This window comes from Octodon degus, unplaced genomic scaffold, assembly GCF_000260255.1.
Source record: "Octodon degus isolate 3935 unplaced genomic scaffold, OctDeg1.0 scaffold00049, whole genome shotgun sequence".
Lineage (NCBI taxonomy): Eukaryota > Metazoa > Chordata > Mammalia > Rodentia > Octodontidae > Octodon > Octodon degus.
The window spans coordinates 4,679,691-4,698,730 of record NW_004524625.1 but is presented as its reverse complement, the minus strand read 5'-3'; the positions used below and the strand labels follow the sequence as shown (position 1 = coordinate 4,698,730).

Sequence of the window (19,040 nt, the reverse complement as noted above, 5' to 3'; positions counted from 1 at the left end):
TGTGAAATGAGCGTAACAGTGGCAACTTTAAGTAACTAGCCCTCACGTCTTTTACTTAACTAGCTAGAAACACTTTCATGAGTTACACTTAGGTAGAAAGTTTTGTTTTAAAATGTAGCCAATACAAGAGTCACTATCTTTAGGTCGAACAAATGCAGATGACTGCTGGAAAAGAGAGCCTTGGGCAGGCGCCTCCAGACCTTCCTCCAGTCTCTTCAGCAGCTTCGCAGGACTTCTCTCCGCATTCAGGGCTCTTCTGTCCTCAGTTGTCTAGAGTCCCGTCTCTGGTATCCTGTCTTGGGCTCTCTGCTCGGCACCAGACGGCTTTTATCCAAAGGTCTATTGCTGGCTGATACCTCACAACGGATTCAATCAGAGAGTTGGCCCTATTTTCTTCTGTGCTCAGAACTCGCAACAACTGACAGCGTCTGGACGCTTTCGCTCTGCGTCAGTCAACCTTTGCAGCTCAGGGCTCCTCGGCCTCTTCAGGAAGCTTTAGAAACGAAGACCTACAGAAGCCACCCCAAGGGCGCTCTCTAGCTCCTTCTGGCCAAAAGCCCTACAAACTACCTAGCGCCTGGCCCCGCCCCTCGGCCCGCCCACTAGGCCCCGCCTCCTTAGCAGGAGACACAAACACGCACGCTCTGTCTCAGGCTCCTCCTTGCGTGATGATGTAAGCGACGTTGGCGTGTGAACGTAGAGGCCCCGCGTGGCCCCTTTGCAGCCGGCTTCCGGGTGTGGTCGTACCCTTATTGCAGCGGGTCTCGCGGGCTGGCCAGGCGCGCGGTTTGTCCTTGGCGTTCACAGAGCGTGCCGTCACCATTCTGCTCTTTCGGGGAGAGGGAAAGAAGCGGTTCTGTAGGGCAGACGTGGGAGCCCTACAGCACCTTTCGAGCGGGCTGCGGCCGAGCAGAGTGCCCTTGCAGGCAGGGTTTGAGCCCCTTGGACCCGGGTTGGGCCTACGGAGGCCCGGCGTGGAGGACAATGCTCGGGGCCCGGTGCCTTTTCCGAGCCCTACGCTCCTGCTCGTCTGCGCCCCGCCCGAGGCACAGGCTTTCTTCCAAGATGAGCGTGCGGGACGCTCTCGGGTCCCAGCACACGAGTGGGGAGCGCGTTAAGGTCCAGGTGGGTGAATGGAAAAAGCGTGTCCCCCCTGCCCCGGACGTACGTGGCACGTGCACATCTAGTTTTACGTTGTGCTCTCAGAGCAGACAAGGGACAGCAGAGAAAAGTTAGGAAATGTAGGCACCGCTACAGTTCACACTTTCCGTCGGGTACTGTTACTTTTTTTGCAAACTGTTCTGATTACCATGAAGTGCAGCAACTTGGTTTTCAGGATTCCACTGCAGCACACATAAACTGAATGTATAGAAAAATGTTAGTGAACAAGCCCCTTCTCTTTACCTTGGGCTGTCACAATATCAACAGTTATGCAGTAGACCGTGCCCTAGCTTTGTAGGAGCAGGAACTATCTTGCCTAACCTGACATTCACCTGGCTGATAGTAAAATACTGTGCTGCTAAGTAGTGCACAGTACTTAATTATTCAGCTTTTAGCTACGCAGTCCCTAAGATAGGGCTCACCTGGTATTTATGTTCTATAAACTAGGAGAAAATGAAATGGTGCAGTTCAGGAGAGTTGCTTAGGTTTAAATCTCCCACTGAGTAGCCTTGTCAATTATGGGCATGTCATTTGAGTGCTCTAAACCTCAGTTGTCTTTTATGAAAATAGAGATAATAGTCTGTACTTCATAGAGTCCTGAAAATTTAATGAGATGATGACTATATTTAGAATAGCCCACAGTAAATAAATGTTCGCTGCCATTATTTCTCTTGCTGGTAGTGTTTCTCCCAGTAACACATAGTTTTCCCTACAGGACTAAGTAAAGTTGTTTGACTCTTAATAAATTGCCAAAACAATAATGCAGTTGTTTTGGTGTCCTCATACATCCTTGCTGTTTAGCATTATGATCCGTCTTTTCTGCATTTACTTGGGTTTCATATTCTTTCCATGATCTAAATCAAGATCTTTTCTGTTAATTTTGGCATCGTATAGATGATAGCTTTTGTGTGCCAGTCCAGATTCAAAGATTAAAAGAACAGAACTTGTTATCTAATGTGGCTTTAGGTTCTGTGCTTTGCAGTTTAAAAGGGTACCTACCAGCCACTTGTGGCTTTAAACACTGGAGAGCTGACTAGTCCGAATTGAGATGTCCTGTAAGTGTAACGCATATAATAATTTTAAAGCACAAAGAAGAATACAAAATATAGTATCAATATATTGTAAAAGAATTTTAAAAATGATAGGTAAGACATTAGAAATATACACAATTTCAAAAAAAAAAAAAAACCCTCAAGATGGTAGGTATTCGGGGCTGGTGAGATGGCTCAGTGGTCTAAAGCACCTACTTAGAACAAGCTCAGCAAAGCACAGGTGACCACAGTTCAATCCCTCAGCACCACATGCCAGCCAGCCCCGCCCCCTGGTGGGCTGAGCTGGCCACACACACACAAATAAAAAAAAATTAAAAAAGATGATAGGTATTCAATATCGCTTATTAATAACACATTTTGTTTTCAATTAATTGCTCATATCAATGTATTTTTATAGTAATTACATATTGGTAGTATTTGGGGCTTAATGGTTTAAACAGGGGCCGGTGAGATGGCTCAGTAGAATAAGCACTTGCCTGGCAAGGGCAAGGGCCTGAGTTCAATCCCTGGTTCCACAAAAAAAAAAAAAGGTTTAAAGAAAGTATTTTTACTTTTAATGTGGCTACTAAAAACTTCAAAATTACTTAAATGGTTTGCATTACATTTGTGTTGGATAGCCCTTGTCTATAATACTGTTACTGTTGCTTGTATAAATAAAGGGCAATGGGAGAGCACAACAGGAGTTCCATAACTAGGTCAGCAGTGCGAGTTGACATTTCAGTGAGTCCCGAGGGATGTATTCCCCAGGTAGAATGAGGAGCTAGACGGGAAGTGACCTCAGAGAGTCCCCCAGACAAAGGAACTAACCATGGGGCAGACAGGACTTTTGGATAATGCTTGTTCATAAGAACATAGACTTTGAGGGAATAACTACTCGTATTTGAATCCCAGTTGCATTACTTGGTGACTGACGTGATTGTTTTCTTAACTCCTCTAAGTGTGTTCTTATTTCAAAAATAATAACCGCTTCATTTTGGTTTTGTGAGGATTAAGTGGCATATTTATAAAGAATTTAGAAACAAATTTTAAAAATATTAACTTTTACTAAGTAAAAATAAGAGAATGGTGCTTCATAAATTGGTAGTAAATGATCATGGCCAAAAGAGCAGGCGCCTGGGGGACATAAGAGATGAATTGCCTTGTACATGCAGCTGTGTGAATTTGTATTTTATCTGGAAAAACATCAAGGGCTTTCTAGTCAAATACACTTGGGTTCCAGTTTGAACTTCACAGCAGTAAGTCTGAACAAGTTGTCTTCTCTGAACCTCAGTTTGCCAGTTTGTAAGTGGGTATGATAATCTTTCCACTCGCTGTAAGAAGAAATGAGGCAGCATGTAATGGTAGCAAAGTACTTCTTGGACAGGGTCAGTGAATGGTAAACATCTTTCGCTAATGAGCATCTGGGGATGTTCATGTGTGTACCTGGCGGGGTATTTTAAGGCAAGCATGTTTTTTCCCTTAATACATTATGGAGAGGTAAATAAGTGATAGATGGGCAAGTAATAATGGGATCTGAAGATTGTGGCCAGAAACAGGAAATAATAGCCAATCGTTTTTCTATGTGTAATCATTTTCTGCTTTTCCCAATGTGTTTAATGGTGAATGTCTGTATTCATTAACTTTACATTTATGGGATACTTTATAGTTGTTTGGCATCTGCTAGAAGAATGTTACTCTTCTAACTACTATGTGACATTTGAGTACATCTGAGAGAACTGCTCTTAGTGTTACTGATCTGCCCAAAGATGTGTCATCTGTGTTCATGTTGTGACATTTTTTGAGAGAGATTGCAGGGGGTAATAGGCATTTGATAGAAGAAAAGTGGCAACAAGCTGTAAACTTGGTTATTTGTAATGATGGGGATTGGAAAAAACAGTGTTGGTGGTGATTGGTTATATATGTGAGCGAGGTTCATCAGCTGGATTTGGCATCCATTCACAATGATGAGATTCATTAAGAGAACAAAAGGTGGGATCCCAAATGTGAATCTCACATTGATAAGAACCATGTAAAATTACATATTCATGTAGATAAATTTATGAGTTCATTTTGTGCAGTTGAAATATTGAGGCAAGACTGTGAATACATTTTTTTCTTTCACTTAGTCTTTTTTGTATGTATAATTAAAATGTAAAATGTGTACATGTTTAAACTCATGTTTGAAAGTGTTTCTCTTCTTTAGGGATGGATCCGTTCAATCCGGTCCCAGAAGGAAGTCCTGTTCCTACATGTAAATGATGGGTCGTCTTTGGAAAGCCTTCAAGTTGTTGCAGACTCAAGCTTTGCTAGCAGGTGAGGGTTTTTTTGCATTCTATGATTCTCCTCCCTGGCTTTCCACACTTACCTAATTCAGGCTCACATTGCCCCTTGTGATATTAAGCTTACTTGTGTCAACTTGGTTGGCTTGGAGTTACCCAAGGAATTGGTGGAACACACTTCTTACTGTGTCTGGGTGAGTCGTAATGCATGACCTTGGGTAGGTGGATTAACACATGGTCAACTTGGAACACCTAGCTGAATGTACCATGTTTCTGGGTGTGGAAGACCACTTGAGGATTGTTGCCAACAGCATGAAAACAGAACTGGAGGGGAAAAGTGTATGCTGTTGCTGGAGAGACGTGTCACATGGTTTTCATGATAAGAACTTAGCTGTTCCCATCATCAGAGGAACTTGGGTCCTTGCTGTTAATGAGGATGGCTACTGTTCTCTTTGGGGGAGCACTGTCCTTGCCTTGTATGTCACTTCCTAACTCCAGTGCAGGTCCCTCAGCTTGGTGGCTTAGATCCTCCACCCCACTGGCACAGACCAAGCTTCCACCACTGACTTTTGGGCCTTACCAGTGCAGTTCTGTGATACAGACTTGCATAAGATGTTGTGAGCTCGAGACCTCTGGCTGGACTCATGCAGGACATTGCTGTGGAATCCAGACCCTCAGGTGGATTCTTTGGGTCTCTAACATGTGGACAGATCTGTTACATGTCTCTGCATTTGACTTTGGGGAAATATTATAAAATAACCCTGTAAGTTATGAGTCTGTATTAAATCTGTTCTTTTGCAAACCCTGACTACAACAGGCACTGTCTTTTCCCCTCCTCAGATTGACTGATGTTCTGAAAACATGTGACCGGTTATTTATTATTGTTACTGTTTTTAATCTTTATTTGATACAGGGTCTCGCTACTTAGGTCAGACTCATAGTGATCCTCCTGCCTCAGCCTCCCCAGCTTTGGAATTACAAGCATGCGCCACAGCGTCTAGCAGTGGCCGGCACAGCATGCAGTCCCAGGGCTTGAACCTGGACCCTTGCACTTGCTGGGTAGGAGCTTAGACTACCAGGCTGTCTCCCCAGCCCAAGCACTCCTTCTTTAAATTGCACACATTAGATGTTGTGCCTTAGCAATGAGAAAGTTGGCCAGAAGAGGAGGTTGGTATCAGAGAAGAAGGATTATCACTGGGTCCGTCCCAGATCATGTTGTTTGGGTGACTTTGGAGCTGGGCTGTGGGAAGGGTTTGCAAGGGTTTGGAGATGCCTGTGGAGACGGCTTGGAATGCCATAGACAGAGCCTCATAGGGAATTCTCCCTGGAGCTCAGAGGACCAGACTGCTACTAGGAATGTGGATAGCAAAACCTGCAGCTAGGAGGTTTGAGTTGGGAACAAGAGTTCTTCTGGCAGTTGGACTAGAGGCTCTTTGTGTGTTATACCCTGGAAGAAAATTTTCCTCTACTCTACTGCGTTCTGAAACTACAGGAAGCTGAATTTAAAGATGGTGGACTAATTGATCTGGCAGAGGAAATTCAGAAGCAGCCCACAATTAAGGCTGTGGCATGAACATTGCTGGCTGCTTTTAGCCATATTTATAGTGAGAATTGAGGGCCAAAAGCAGAGCAGAAAAATTGGGAAAACTTGACTTGTGACCCCAAAGGAACCACATGCATAGATGTGGCTGAAGGAGTTATGGGTGCTGAAGATAATAGTACCATTAAAAAAAAACACATCAGAGGCCGACCAAATAGCTCAGCAGATTAAAGCACTTGCAAGCAGGCCCAGGGGCCAGGGGTTTGGTCCCCGGGCCTGCCGGTGCACTGAGATGGCGATTGAGACTGGGCGTGGTGGCGTGTGCCTGTAATCTCAGCACTTGGGAGGCTGTAAACAGGCAGATCACTAGGAGTGCTATCGAGTAGTGAGACCCTGAACACCCTGTAGACCCTTCCCTAAAATACAAAAAAAAAGTAAATAAAAATAAAATTGAAAAAAACACATCAGGGCTGGGGAGATAGCTCAGTGGTCTAAGTGCCTGCCTGGCAATCATTAAGGACCAAGGTTCGATCCCTGGGACCACATGCTGTTCCTCCCCCCAAGCAGGCCACTGAAACTGGGTGTGTTGGCACACACCTGTAATCCCAGCACTGGGGAGGCTGAGACAGGAGGGTCGCTATGAGTCCAAGCTGCATAGTGAGACCCTATAATAAGTAAATGAATAAAATCAAGTACTATGTACAGGAATAAGAAAGTACTGTATGTAGGGGTAAGAAGCAGTCTTTCCTTGAGGGCATCTCTGAAATCAGCAAGACCTTACCCATTGCTGGCTCAAATGTGCAGAACTACCAGTCTTTCATTTGAGAAGAGAATCTTTGCAACACCTGCTCAAGAAAGACCACATAGGCAGTTGGTTGCCCAGGATTCATTTCACTGTGCCTAACCATTCAGATTCTCAGAAGCTGCTACACCCAGGGTCCAAGGAGGCCTGGCTGCCGTTCAGTTGACAGCAGACCTTGGTGTCATCCATGTGATGCTAGTTTTACTAACAGGCAAAATGTAAGAGTTTTAGGGAAGGGCAACTTCCTCCCTGATTTTGAAGGGGGCCCTGGGAAACAAGGCAAGGACCCCTGAGAGGGCATTGCATAAAGCTGTGAGAGAGAAGCTGGAAGTGAGACCCTGGGAAATCAGAGATGCTGGGGATGTCTGCCAGGGAAGGGAAGCTGCAAGCCGAGTGGATCCAACTGAAGAGAGGCTTTATGGGTTCCAGCCAGCAAGGCCATAGGGATGGGTCATCCAAGCCCTTTGGTACTCACATTTTACCACCGTGTGCCCTATATGCTATAGATTGAGCTATAGAATTTAATATATTCCCTGCTGGGATTTGGTCTTGTGTTGGTCCAATTCTTTCCGGTCCCCTTACTCTTCTCTTTTGGAATAGGAGTATTATCTTGGCTATTGTACCTTGGATTAGATAATCTTTTTTATTTTTACAGAAGTTCACAGTTAAGGAGTTTTTTTTGAATCTCAGAAGAGATTTGAACTTTTGTAAAATGCTAGAACTGTTGAAACTGGGGAAAGGATTATTGTGTGTTAGGTTATACACAAGATTATTGCATCACACTAGGCAGAATTATGACTTCATATTTATTGGGGGATTAAATATGGTTTAGGGCTGAGTTTGGTGGCACAGGCCTGTAATCTTAACACTTGAGAAGTTGAGCCAGGAGGGTCATTATGAGTTCAAAGCCAGCCTGTACTATGTAGATCTTGTCTCAAAAAACTGATCAGTCCATAATGGTTTAGGGAAATGTGCTTGGGTGTCAGATAGGGGTGGGATGTGGTGGATTGAGCTGATCATGTCCCCTTGGTTGGCTTGGAAGCTGCCCAGGGTGCTAGTGGAGCACACCCTAGCTGTGTTTGGAGGGGTCACGGAAGGTGTAACCTGGGGTACTATATCTTGTCCTGCACCCCTTTAGGTTCTCCCCCCCTCCAGCATCTGTGCATTAAGCACTTGGGCCCTGCAGTATGACTTTTTGCCCCGTGTCTCTGCCTTGGAGCCAGCCAGCTGTGGATGGAATTTCCTGGAATTGTGAGCAGAATTAAGCCTGCCACCTTTACGGCACAGGTCCTTCAGCGTGGTGTCTCAGCATTGGGAAACCTGACTGGTACACCCGCAGGGTGCTCTTTCTAAACACATCTATGCAGAATAACTGAAGACAAGTCCGAATACATGGCATTGCAGGCTTTCAGCGTCAGGCTTTCGTGCCCTTCCGTGCAGGCCAGGGCCTTCTGCCTGCATGTGGCTCCGGTCTGCCTTGGCTGCTTGCAACTACCTGAAGGCATTTCTTGTTTTCTAGCCAATGCACACAGTACTGCCTCTGCTGCCTCCGAACAGCTCCCAACTCTTCGTCTCTGCCTGTCTCGCGTAATGTGCTTACCCTTGGCTATCTCAGTTGCCCTTAATGCTCCAGTAGCATCCAGTGCCCACCTCTGTCATAGAAAGTGTTGCATTGCACGGCAGTCAGCTGTGGTGGTGTTTCACTCCTTTAAGTCAGGCCTTTTCATTCCTTAAGGTTAGAATTTGGTCTCTCATCTATTTTGTGTTTTTGGTGTCCAGCACGGTGTTGACGGAGTAACCACTTACTGTTTGTTGAGTAAATGGAAGAAAATTTTACGGTTTCATCCGTCATGCTAAATGAGCACCTACTTAATTAGGGCATAAGATCTTAGGAGCAGAAATTATTCTAAATTGTTAGAGTAAGAGTGCCTCACTGCTCTAAGAATTGTTAGGGTTAATGTTGCCCACATTGAATAGGTTCATAAGTCTAAGATTATTTGGTCAGTTGAAAACAACAACAGAAAATTAGCTCATGAAATTAGCTCACTTTTGTTAAAGTGTGTATTTTTTCTGATAATATCTGTCAGGATAGCAATTGCATGCATATGTAATGGTACCTAAATTCTAGAGCAGTGATGGCAAACCTGTACCCCTTTCAGGGATCAGCACCCTACTGTGGCACACATGCATAGGTTCAGCACCAGCGTTTTAGAGGCTTGAGGCGACGGCTGCCTGCCGCTGGGCATTCTCAAGAGCACCCAGGGGAAATTCATATATGTCGGGTGGTAGGTATTTTAAGTTAGAGTATCACAAAATATCCTTGCAGGTTTGGGAAAGTCTATGAGTTTTTTTCTTATGATGCAATAGTAGACAGTCTTTTGTGTGTGTGTGTGTGTGTGTGTGTGTGTGTGTGTGTCTTTTTGAGACAGTCTCTTGCTCTACATTTCAAGCTGGCCTTGAGCTCACTTTGTAGCCCAGGCTGGCCCAGGACTCACAGTGATCCTCCTGCCTCAGCCTCTAAGTGCTGGGATTACAGGCATGCACGACCATGCCTGGCCAACAATCCCTAATTTTTATATATTGTGTAAAAATAGATTTTAAAAGGAAATAGTATGTATTAAGTGGAACAAGGAAAACTAGCTGGTGAATCTGACACATTTTCTTGACTACAGTTTGTGTTACTCTATTATGATATTTTAATATAATTTACTAAAGAAGTTACTTAACAGTTACAGTATGCTAGAACAGAGTTACGAACATTTAGTGACGTTCTTGGTAGATGATTTTGTTTTTGAGACAGGGTGTCCTTATGTAATTTGGACTGGTCTTGAATTCACTATGTAACCAAAACTGGCCTTGAACTCAGAATAACCCTCAGCCTCCTGAGTGCTGGAATTATGGGTGTGTCCCGCCATGCCCAGATTATTATAGATGATTCTTTCTGAAACAGGTTCTTGCTGTGTGGTTCAGGCTGACATTAAACTCAGTTCTTAGCCCAGGCTGGACTCAGACTCACAGCAGCGATTCTTCTACCTCAGTGTCCTGAGTGCTGGGATTGCAGGCATGCTCCGCCATGTCTGGCTGTTGGTAATTCTTTAAATGAATGAATTACATCACTTTCTATAGTACTCTACAGTTAATCTATGGATAAACTTGATCTAGAACAAAGACCTGTTAGCCATCTAGTAGTCTGTGTATGCTCAGATGATCTGCCAACTGTCTTTGAAGAACAATAACAAAACCTACAAGACATTTCAAAGGTAACATGGGGGAATCCCGTGTGCTTTTCTCTCAGCTTTCCCCATTGTCACTGGATGCTGTCAAAGCCAGGGAACTGACTATGATGCAATATCATCAACAAAACTGCAGACCTGATTTTTATTTCTCTAGGCTTTGTATATAATCTGAAATCTTGTGAATCTGCTTTTTGATAAGGATAATTATATAACCTCTTAACTACAAGTAGCTAGATACAAATTCTTACTCTTTAGTTTCCATTTTAAAACTTAAAGAATTTTTATAATTTTGGTATAGAGTAATTAAAGGTAAATACTGTCATTAAGTAATTAATGTTCTGATTGCAAGATCTGTATTTAGATGAAGGTTTTATTTAGTGATGTTTTGTTTTGGGTTTTTTTGTTACTGTAGAGAACTGGCTTTTGGAAGTTCTGTGGCAGTCCTAGGGCAGCTGGTAAAAAGCCCATCCAAACAGCAAAATGTGGAACTGAAGGCAGAAAGCATTGAAGTTATTGGGAATTGTGATGCCAAGGTACGTTTATTGATCCTTTTGTGGAGGCTGTTTGGACTTAGTTTGCAACACTAGTAATCTGTGGTATGATTGTTGGGAAGATGTCGTTTAGAACATAGTTCGGTTGATAATTGAAGTAGTCCTTACAGCCTATAGAATTGTAATAAAACAGTCATATAAGTGACTTCATCTTACAAGTGACAGCTAAGTGTCCAGCCATGTATCCTGTGACACGGTTGCAAGGGTGCCCAGTGAGCCAGGTGACAGAGCCGGACCAGAAGAGGCCATTTACTTCCCACCCTGAGACAAGGCTAGCGATGGCCTCCGTGGTCTAGAGCGTCGTCCCAGAGGGGCAGTGGCCACCTTTGGCTGCTTGCTGGGATGGCAGGTGAAAATCAAGAAGTCTAGGTCCTGATGGCATTCGCTGGTCAGGTGCAGCTGCGTGTGGCTTCCAGCTCCTTAAGTTTACAGGGCTGGAGAAAAGGAGGTGGTGAGGAGATGTGCCTGAGGGCTGAGGTGACTGGGGGTCCTCTGAAACTTACATTTCTGCCTTTTGACAACTGTCTTTTGCTATAATTATCTTCAAATATTTGATGAGTGAAAGATGAGAAAATGTAGGAAATCGAATCATTTTAATTCAGCTTAAGTTCTCTTAGAATAGGAAAAATTAAACATAAGGAAGTAAAGAAAATGGGGCAATGTTCTTTAAAATTGTCACTCCCAAGTAATTTTCTAAAAAATTCAAATTGATGTGTGAAATCAGGACTCAGGTTGTCAGGTTTTGGAAAATAGACTGAAGTACTTTGGAAATCAGGAGAATAGAGAAAGTAACCAACCATGTTTGTTCATGCTTTTGCAGAGAGGTCTGTGATTATTAAAGATTCAGTGTTCCTCACTGTTCTTCAGGTGCTCTTCCTTAGTTTCTGTTGGTAGTGATGCTTTTACTGTCCCTTCCTCTTCACTTGTATCCTGAGTTACCCAGTCCTGAGGGAATTCTGGCCCCTAGCAGCCCCATCTCTGTCAGTGGGGCCACATTTTCCCTTTAGCTAAGTATGGCACTTATTTCTGCGTGACCTAAGAATTGCAGTGTGCCTAAGACCTACGGAGACAATACAGGATTTAACAAAGCCAGCTGCCAATGTAGCTCTCATTAGCTTTCCTGTTTATTTTTTAATTGAACCTTTGTTTTGTCTGAAAGAGTGTATTATCTGTGTGCCTAATCTTGTAACACAAGGGTGGACAGATGGAAATATTTCAAGGTGGAGCCGTTTCCTTCAAAATCTTTAGTAAGTCTTTAGCTTGCTGCTAAATGGAAGTTGTTGACCGTCCCTCCTGTTCTTTGATACCAATAATTTGTTGATAAATAACAATAAACATCAATTTTTTGGTGAGGGATTTCAAGACATTTTGGGTGATTTTAAAACTGAACATCAGCTGTGTGTATAGATGGTAGAGACATATTCTTTAATATCTATAGTACAGCATTGTAAGCTCCAGACAGTGGGTTTTATATGATTTTATGCTAATCTATATTTATAAGAAGTGCTTGATAGCTGATGTATAGAAATGTGATAAATGAGTGTCAGTGATACTAAGTAATTTTAGCTGATAAGCAGAGCTGACTGCAAATCTACATCTCTCTCAGCCCGTTTACAGTTTTACTTAAAAGAATTCTTATAGTAATGTGGATTATAATCTGTTATATTGAAAAGGAAAGAAGGAAAGCACCTTAGTATTATTCTAAAGCAATCCTACATGATCTTTAGATGTTCTGGAAATTGGTTTCATAATACAAGCTTTGTCTTTTTTCACTTGGCAGGCATTCCCTATCAAATACAAAGAGAGGCATCCTCTGGAGTTCCTGAGACAGTATCCTCACCTCCGGTGTAGGACGAATGTGCTGGGGTCTGTGCTGAGGGCACGCAGCGAGGCCACCGCTGCCATCCATTCCTTCTTTAAGGTAGGGCACGCTTCGTCCAGCTGCTCCTATTTGTGCAGAAGTTCAGTTACAGTAACATGGCAGCGTTTTCCTGAAAGTTCTGTTGTTGATTCCAAGCACCTTCTAATTGTTTGGTACAGGATCATATGTCACAAGCATGCATGTATCTTCCATGTGTAGGGTGTGTGTGTAAGTGTGTAGGAGACACTTCCAGGTCCTCATCTCAGTCCAAGAAGCCAATATTTGTAATCTCAAAGTTATGTTATTGGAATCCCATCAAGTTGATTCCAGTCTACCACTTTCAGTGCATCCCATGGCAAAAGTAAAGACACTAAAACATATTTATAATTATCGGGGAGTCAAGGGGCTCTAAGTCCAGCCATGAAGATGGCTTTCTGGAACCAAGAGGCTGACCCAGGGCCTCACCCGTTTTTATTCAGTGGAGGAGTGGCTTGAGGAAGAATGACTGAGAATTGTGGGAAGTAGGTAACTACTGTGAGCTGAGCTAAGTGGGTGGCCTACATTTACTTCTGCTATATGCATAGGATATGCAGAGAAAGTAAGCTGCTTTATGCTATAGAGATAGTTTTGGAGGGCCTGGTGCTTCAGCTTTGACATAATCTTTCAAGCCCCAGGAAGTCATAGCCTCTGTCTCGAGGCTCATCCCAGCTGGCCCCGCGGAGCATTAACTCTTCCGTCCTGTCTTGACCCGGCTCACATTAAAGAGCAGCCGGTGTAGGTTACCAGGGAAACATGCATGCCACCTTCAAAGACTGTCACCAGCACCTCAGCTAGACCAGTATACGTTGCGTAAGGCCAATTGAAGGATAATCAGAAGTCCTAGCCAGCTCTGTACAGAACAATACAAGGAAATAGGGTCAGGCTCAGTCAAAATGGAGATAGTCACTCTTCTTTCGAGGAGAGCTGCTCAGGTGGTCCTCCACAGTTCCCCTTTCTTTGTTTTGAAGAAGCTGGAGCAGTGTCATTCTGGCCGTATAGCCTGTAGCTGTGGTTGGGCTGAAAATCCTCTGTGACACACTTTAATGAGAAGGATTATAAACAAAAGAATGAGTATACCAATTCCAGTATAAAACCAAAAGTGGGCCTTGAGATATGCAAATGGATTCAACTGTTCTATAGCATCAGCAAACTTACCCCAGTCATTAATCTGGGCATCAAAAGTTGCTGTCTGCTGTGCCATTAACAATACTTTTTTCTGAAGAGCATCTATATCCAAAATAATATTTTGATGGATAGCTCCTTGTATATGTTTCTAGATTAGTCCCCAAGGAGAAGACTTCTGTTATATGGTAATGGAGTGATACAAAAGCAAGTCATATTATAGTGACATTTTAAACCTTGTTGTAATTGGAAACTTCACTTTGATCTTCCATCTGAAGGATGGAGGTTTCTAGAATGCTCATGTGGGTTATTAACTTTATATTAATATTTTTCTGAATTTCCTGCTGTCACCAGAAATTCTTGTCCAGTTGTTTACAAAGGGAGCAGTTAATATGGAATGAGCTAATATCATAGAGTTAACAACTCTATGCCATCAAAAGCACCAAGGAATTATCCCGGCTATAATTAATCCAAGCATCTTCTTGGTCCAATTGAATCAATGTCTCTATCAAGAACTAAGTGAATGACACCATGGTGCTGTTAGACTGACTGGAAGCCAATCTAACCATCCTGACCATGATCACTGTGGGGTCATTGGAAGGGTGTTCAGGCATGATACACGATTCATTAGTACATGAGAACATATTTGGTTGCCCTCTTTCTAGTAGTACTTGAGGACCATAAGCACATGTTTACCTTTATGTGTCTATGTCTTTGTAATACTGCTTTGACTTTTCCTCCAACTATCAGTTGCAGATGCCCAGTCTGCAGGAGTCTACCATGAAAAGATAGGGCTAGATTCCATAAAGTATGTTGTATGGGCCCAGTTTTGTCATTGATAATGAGTCCAGTGGTAGGAGGATTGAGGCTTCTACCTGACCATGCAACATTGGAGAAAGCTTCTGAGATCATGATATAGTTAGAGGAGTCTGTAAAAGAAGTCTTGTGCCAATCTTGATTTGCCCCTAGAAGGAATCCTGCAGGGAACTGGTCTATTAAGGAATAATTAAATTTGCATACAGCCCGACCATGGTATGAATCCCTGCAAGTCTGCCATGTGCCCAAATCACCTTCCTCACAGTGAGGGGCATAAGCTTCTGGAATACAGACAGGAACAGTAGGTTTCAAATCTTTTACAAGGTTACCATCCAACGGAATAGGATTTAGGGTTAATAAGGCAAATTGTCCTTTAAACAGTTGTTCTTCCCAAGTCTGATCTGCAGCCAACATGCAAAGGCTAGCATCTTGTTGTAGATAGGCTACACAAAAGAGAAGATATAATAAATGAGATGTAATATTAAGTTTAGTCTATTCTTGTAAGTGCATTAAAATTTGTAGGCCAGGCAGAATAATATACATAGGGTATTACTCTTTGTAGAGTGGAAAACCTCTGGGGGCCTGTCCATCCATATAAGAGGTCTAAGCCGGGATGCATTAGGTATGTAGGCCCAATGTACTTCTCCTTGAGCCACAGGAGTACCCAGAGAAGCTGCTATAAGATTAGGCATTGTAAAGAGAATATTATCAGGTGATTGAACCAAACCCTGGCAGTTGGCTAGGTGGCAAGCCTCACGAATGGTCTGCTGCAGGCCTTCCCAGGAAGGTGGAAGATGTGCTTTCAGGTTCGTTGCTCGAGGTCTCAGGAGAGAGCTTGATGTGTTGTGTAGATGGGTTGGATTCTGGCCATGGAACCTCTCTGATGATCATATCTCTTGATTTTCTGTGGAAATATAAGCATAAGCTTGGCCCCAATTTAAAAGTGATGCCAGACCATTCCAAACACCTGTTTGGAGGTCACACCAAGCCATATTCAGAAAAGTTAAAATACATGTAGCAAAGTTTTGATTCTGTGTTCACCCCTTTTTTTGTTTTGACTACTTGATTTTTTAGTTTAAGACATATTTGTTCAACGATTATTTGACCTTGGGGATCATACGGCATCCCTGTAACATTTTATCTTCCAGTTATTAAAAATACTCTTAAAATTTTTACTAATGTAAGCAGAACCAATATCAAGCTTTAATGTTTGTAACATTAAGTTAGGAAAGGCTGATATGCAGCATTGTAGGACACACTGCTTTTGTTTGCCTGTATGACAAATAACACGGGGCACATGTGAGCATGTATCTATAAAACCTTGAATATATTTAAGTATGTTAAAAGAGGATATATGAGTCATAATCATTTGCCATGACCAATGGGTTCCAAGAGCTTTGGGATTGTAGCTTTGTTTAGGAATAGGCCTAGGAATGAGCTGACAAGCAGAACATGAAATGATGATTTGTCCAGCTTGTGCTCTGATCATTTTACATGCCTTTTGCGAAGGTTTAGGATTTTGAGAAACAAACTCATGGAGTTGTCTCGCTTTATCAGAAATGAAAATCAGATTTCCAGTAGCATCTGTATTATAATTAATGGATGACAAGCAGCCCAGGTGATTAGAATGAGATCTAAGAAGATCAAGAAAGAATGCAGTAGTTCTAAAAACAGTTGCAATAAAGTAGGTTTGAGGTGACTTGATTGCGGTTGTTCTCTTACCAATGTTGATGAAATCTTTCACTTTTCCTGCAGAGTATCAATGGGCTTCATTACAAATTCAATTTCATACCCATTTTGTTCAATTAAAAGCAGAATTGTAAGAGTACAGCACTGCAAGTTGTTAACTAAGCCTTTGCTTGCTTTCTTTTTTAAAATGTATTACAAAGTAATTTATTTGGAAGCAATGTATGGATTTAAACATCTATACAAATATAAATATTTTAAAAATTCACATCAAGAAAAACAGGAAGTCTTTAAGTACAAGGGATCGTGAGATCATTTTTAGAAACTGCCTGGTTCACAGTAGGTTCACTGATTTGAAATGAATTTATTTTATTTATTTATTTTTTAATTGTCCCGAACCAGCGGGTCAGTCAACGAAGGTCACCTGGGGGAGGAGCGGGGAATTGAAGAGGGGACAAAGGACAGGAGATGCGAGAAGTGGGGGCAAGACAAAGATTCTGATCAAGCCTCGTTTATTTAGGGGAGGTTCTGGGTATATATAGGGGGTGATGGAATGAGGAAGTCTTGGCTCTTGGGGTCAGCAGGTATCTAGGCAATGGGGAGGGTACAACCCCTAGGGCATAGCACGTATTCACAGGGAATGGGCAAGGTGAGAAGGGCCATAAACTTGACTCAGCAAGGGAATAGAATGGATACCGGTTAATGGCCTACAACATTTAATTATTATTATTTTTATTTATTTTTTTCCCATAATTGTATTGAGAAACAAATAGCAGTGAGACAGTTTCAAACCAAATTGGTAGGACAGTTTCAATAATTAACACATTGCATACATTCTTCCTAGTGGTTAATTGCTGTACAAGATGCGGACATGATATCCTATTTACAAACACTACTAGAACAAATCCCTCTATTCATTAAGAGAATGTTACTATATATCCTAAAATTTTTGAATACACAGATAAAAATGGACATTCATCTGTATCCCCTTTTTTTGTTTAGTTCCGTTATTTGAAGCCTTTGCTTTCTTTATACTCTATCTTAGCCATCATCCTGCTATTTTGTAACACACAACTCTGAGGCTCTGAAGTAAGTAAGAGAGTGTCCCATTCTTTTACAAGGTCTATGCACCATAGGTTGACTGGAATGGGTGCAATAAATGGTATTAAAATACCTTCCTGTCCATCAGGGCCAACGTACAAAAGAGGCAGTACACTGAGACAGATTGAGGAGATCCTAAGCCTATCCGAGGTGTGGAGGCAGGTCCAGTTGGCCAAGCAGACAGCCAAGATTGGCTATTGATTATAGTGGCATCAGCTCCTGAATCCATCAGTCCAATAAAAGATTTCCCTTTAAACTTAATATCACAAATAGGTCTAGGAACCAAAATATTCTGGGAAAAATAAAATTCTTTGCTTAAAGGCTCATCCCTACCAGGTTCACATGTGGAGTTAAGGACTGGAGTAGAAATTTCAGTGGGAATTAAATTTGGCTTTTCTCTCCCCGACAAATTAAGGCAAAAAGCCACTGGTAAATCTAATTTTGAACTCTGAGTGGTTCTTTGTATGAGGCACCTAAGATCTTGCCTTACACCCATCCTGCTAGTGGGATCATTGTTTGTCTGATATGAATTGGATATTACCAGCTTAACTGGGTCCAAATTTCTGAAGTACTAAGCAACCCTTCTTTTGTTATTGCTGCTGGGGCCATCAGTTGGGGCACATAATTTGTTTCGCTGCAAGATTGTGCCATTTTACAATCTTTTGCCCAGTGAAAACCTTTCATGCAACATGGACAGAGTACTGGGTAATTGCACTATGGGGCTGGCGCCTTTATAGGTCATAGGCAGTGCCAGCAAGTGTGTCCTTGCTTGCCACAACTAAAACATTTAACCATATCAGATTTATTAGCAAAGTGTTGAGATACAGCCTGTGCCATGAGAGCAGAAGTGTAGGCAGTAGAAGCAGTATTTTGACATGCACGAATATAAGCAGATAAATTTTTTGTATGAAGTACTGAGGCTAAGGCTCTTTTACATTCGTCATTGGCATTCTCATAAGCTAATTGACAAACAAGCATTTTAGCTGCAATGCTGTGAGGAATCTGCTTATTTATAGCCTCTTTTAGTCTTGCTATACACTGGGTGTAAGTTTCTCTAGGACCCTGGAGTAGGTGGGTAAAGTATTTATTAGGTGTACCATCCTCTGGGATAGAAATCCATGCACAGTGTAGCAGCTCTTTACACTGCATGAAAAGAAGAGGTGGAGCCTGGGCCTGAGTTTTTAAGTCAGCATGGTGGCCAGAACCAGATAACATTTCATGAGTAATAGCTTTAAGATTTTCATCTTCGCTATTTTGATGGCTCTGTGTCTGTTCTGATATGAGTAGTCTTAATTCTGATTCAAAATGTGGGAATTGTGTGGGGGACAGACACATGCGAGCAAAGTGTGTTACATCACTTGGTAACTATCACCAGCACTTCAGCTAGACCAATACACGTTGCTTAAGGCCAATTGAAGGCTAAACAGAAGTCCTAGCCAGCTACAGAAGTCCTAGCCAGCTCTGCACAGAACAATATGAGGAAATAGGGTCAGGCTCAGTCAAAATGGAGACAGTCGCTCTTCTTTCAAGGAGAGCTGCTCAGGTGGTCCTCCACATAAGTGTAATGTGTTTCCTGAGGAATAGGTGACACAAAATACCATGCTTAGTGAGCAAGGTGGCAAACCTCGACACATGCACACACCTGTGAAGCTGCACGGTGGTGAACACCCCTGACTGCCCAAGTTGCATCTGTGATGTTTTTTTTTTTTTTTTTTTTTTTTCTCAGACGGCATACGAGATGTTGCGGCGTGACTGGAGTTCAGACGTGTGCTCTTCCGATCTCTAATGTCATCTTCTTCCTCTGTACAAATGCCT

The 19,040-nt window shown here is 42.5% G+C and overlaps 1 protein-coding gene across 2 annotated transcripts in view; it reads left to right on the top strand.

The window, feature by feature from the left end:
• Nucleotides 1-698: 698 nt before the first annotated feature.
• Nucleotides 699-19,040, top strand: part of Nars2 (asparaginyl-tRNA synthetase 2, mitochondrial) — a 127,195-nt gene continuing 108,853 nt past the window's right edge. Inside the window, exons 1-4 of one of the 2 annotated variants that reach the window (XM_023716734.1) lie at nucleotides 699-774; nucleotides 4,396-4,505; nucleotides 10,462-10,582; nucleotides 12,381-12,521. Coding sequence is in view for 1 of the 2 variants with exons in the window: in XM_004632540.2 (XP_004632597.1) it covers nucleotides 985-1,125; nucleotides 4,396-4,505; nucleotides 10,462-10,582; nucleotides 12,381-12,521 (513 nt within the window). In the remaining variant the exon portion in view is untranslated. Of the gene's footprint in view, nucleotides 1,126-4,395; nucleotides 4,506-10,461; nucleotides 10,583-12,380; nucleotides 12,522-19,040 lie in introns of both variants that reach the window. The other variant, XM_004632540.2, reaches the window with a different exon arrangement.